This window comes from Eimeria mitis, genomic scaffold, assembly GCF_000499745.2.
Source record: "Eimeria mitis Houghton genomic scaffold, Emh_scaff351, whole genome shotgun sequence".
In the NCBI taxonomy this organism is placed as follows: Eukaryota; Apicomplexa; class Conoidasida; order Eucoccidiorida; family Eimeriidae; genus Eimeria; species Eimeria mitis.
The window spans coordinates 21,783-22,870 of record NW_013571853.1 but is presented as its reverse complement, the minus strand read 5'-3'; the positions used below and the strand labels follow the sequence as shown (position 1 = coordinate 22,870).

At 57.8% G+C, this 1,088-nt stretch overlaps 1 protein-coding gene across 1 annotated transcript in view; it reads left to right on the top strand.

Annotated features, from left to right (window-relative positions):
* Positions 1 to 818: 818 nt before the first annotated feature.
* The window catches only part of EMH_0009070 (uncharacterized protein), a gene marked incomplete at both ends in the record, with an annotated part of 10,484 nt that continues 10,214 nt past the window's right edge, over positions 819 to 1,088 (top strand). Inside the window, 1 exon segment of the mRNA XM_013498548.1 lies at positions 819 to 899. Coding sequence (XP_013354002.1) covers positions 819 to 899 — 81 coding nt within the window.

Genomic DNA, 1,088 nt, shown 5'->3' with positions numbered 1-1,088 from the left:
CCTCTTTAGGGGCCCCCCCGTGGGTGTGGGGCCCTCCTGCGGGCCCCACACCCGGGGGGCCCCCATCCTTCTGTTTGTAATATATATTTAAATATTATTTTAAATATAAATAAACAATTATTTAATTAATAAATAATACATTTTCTAGTCTTTTGCTTCGGCTGGTTGGGCCCCCGGGGCCCCTGCAGCAAGGGGGGCCCCCCGGGCTCTAAGGGGCCCCTCTTCTATTTCAGGTGTATCTGCAGCTCCTCCCCCTCCGCCTTTGTTTTATTCTATCCTTCAGAAAGCATCACAGCTGCTGCAGCAAGGGGGGCCCCTGCTGCTGCAGCAAGAGGGGCCCCTTCTGCCGCATACGGGGGGCCCCTGTACCCTTCTGCTGCAGCAAGAGGGGCCCCTGCTGCTGCAGCAAGAGCCTCTCGTGCTGCTGCAGCGAGAGCAGCCCCTTCTCCTTCTTCCTGAGCAGCAGAGGGGGGGGCCCCAGCAGCAGCAACTCGAAAAGAGGGGGCCCCCCGCAGCAGCAAGACAGCCGAGAGGGCCAATTCTTAACCCCCGCAGTGCATGCAGCAACGGTAGCAGCAACAGCTCAAACAGCAGCAGCAGCAGCAGCAGCAGGAGTAGCGGGGACGGCAATAACAGCAGGAGTAGCAACAGCAGCAAAAGAAGCAGCAGCTGCAGCAGAAACAGCAGCAGCAGCAGCAGCAGCAGCAGGATAATCATCAACAGGAGTATCAGCAGCATCGGGTGCTGCAGCAGCAGCAGCAGCACCACCCCCACCACCTCCAGCAGCAGCAGCAGCAGCAGCAGCAGCAGCAGCAGCAATGGCGCGTGATCGCAGCAAGAAGCGGGGGAAGCAAGGCGGGGCCTCCTCTGACTTCGGCTCAACAAAAAAAAAACAAAAGGTGGGGGCCCCCAGGGGGCCCCCCCCCTCTCATACCCAGGTAGAGGTTAGGGTCAAGAAGCATCTGCTGGCAGCAGCAGCAGCAAAAGCAGAGCAGCAGCTGCAGCGATATAAAGAAGAAGCAGCAGCAGCAGGAGTACCCTTTGCTTATCTATGTACACCTTCAGCAGTAGAAGAGGCCCTACAAAAG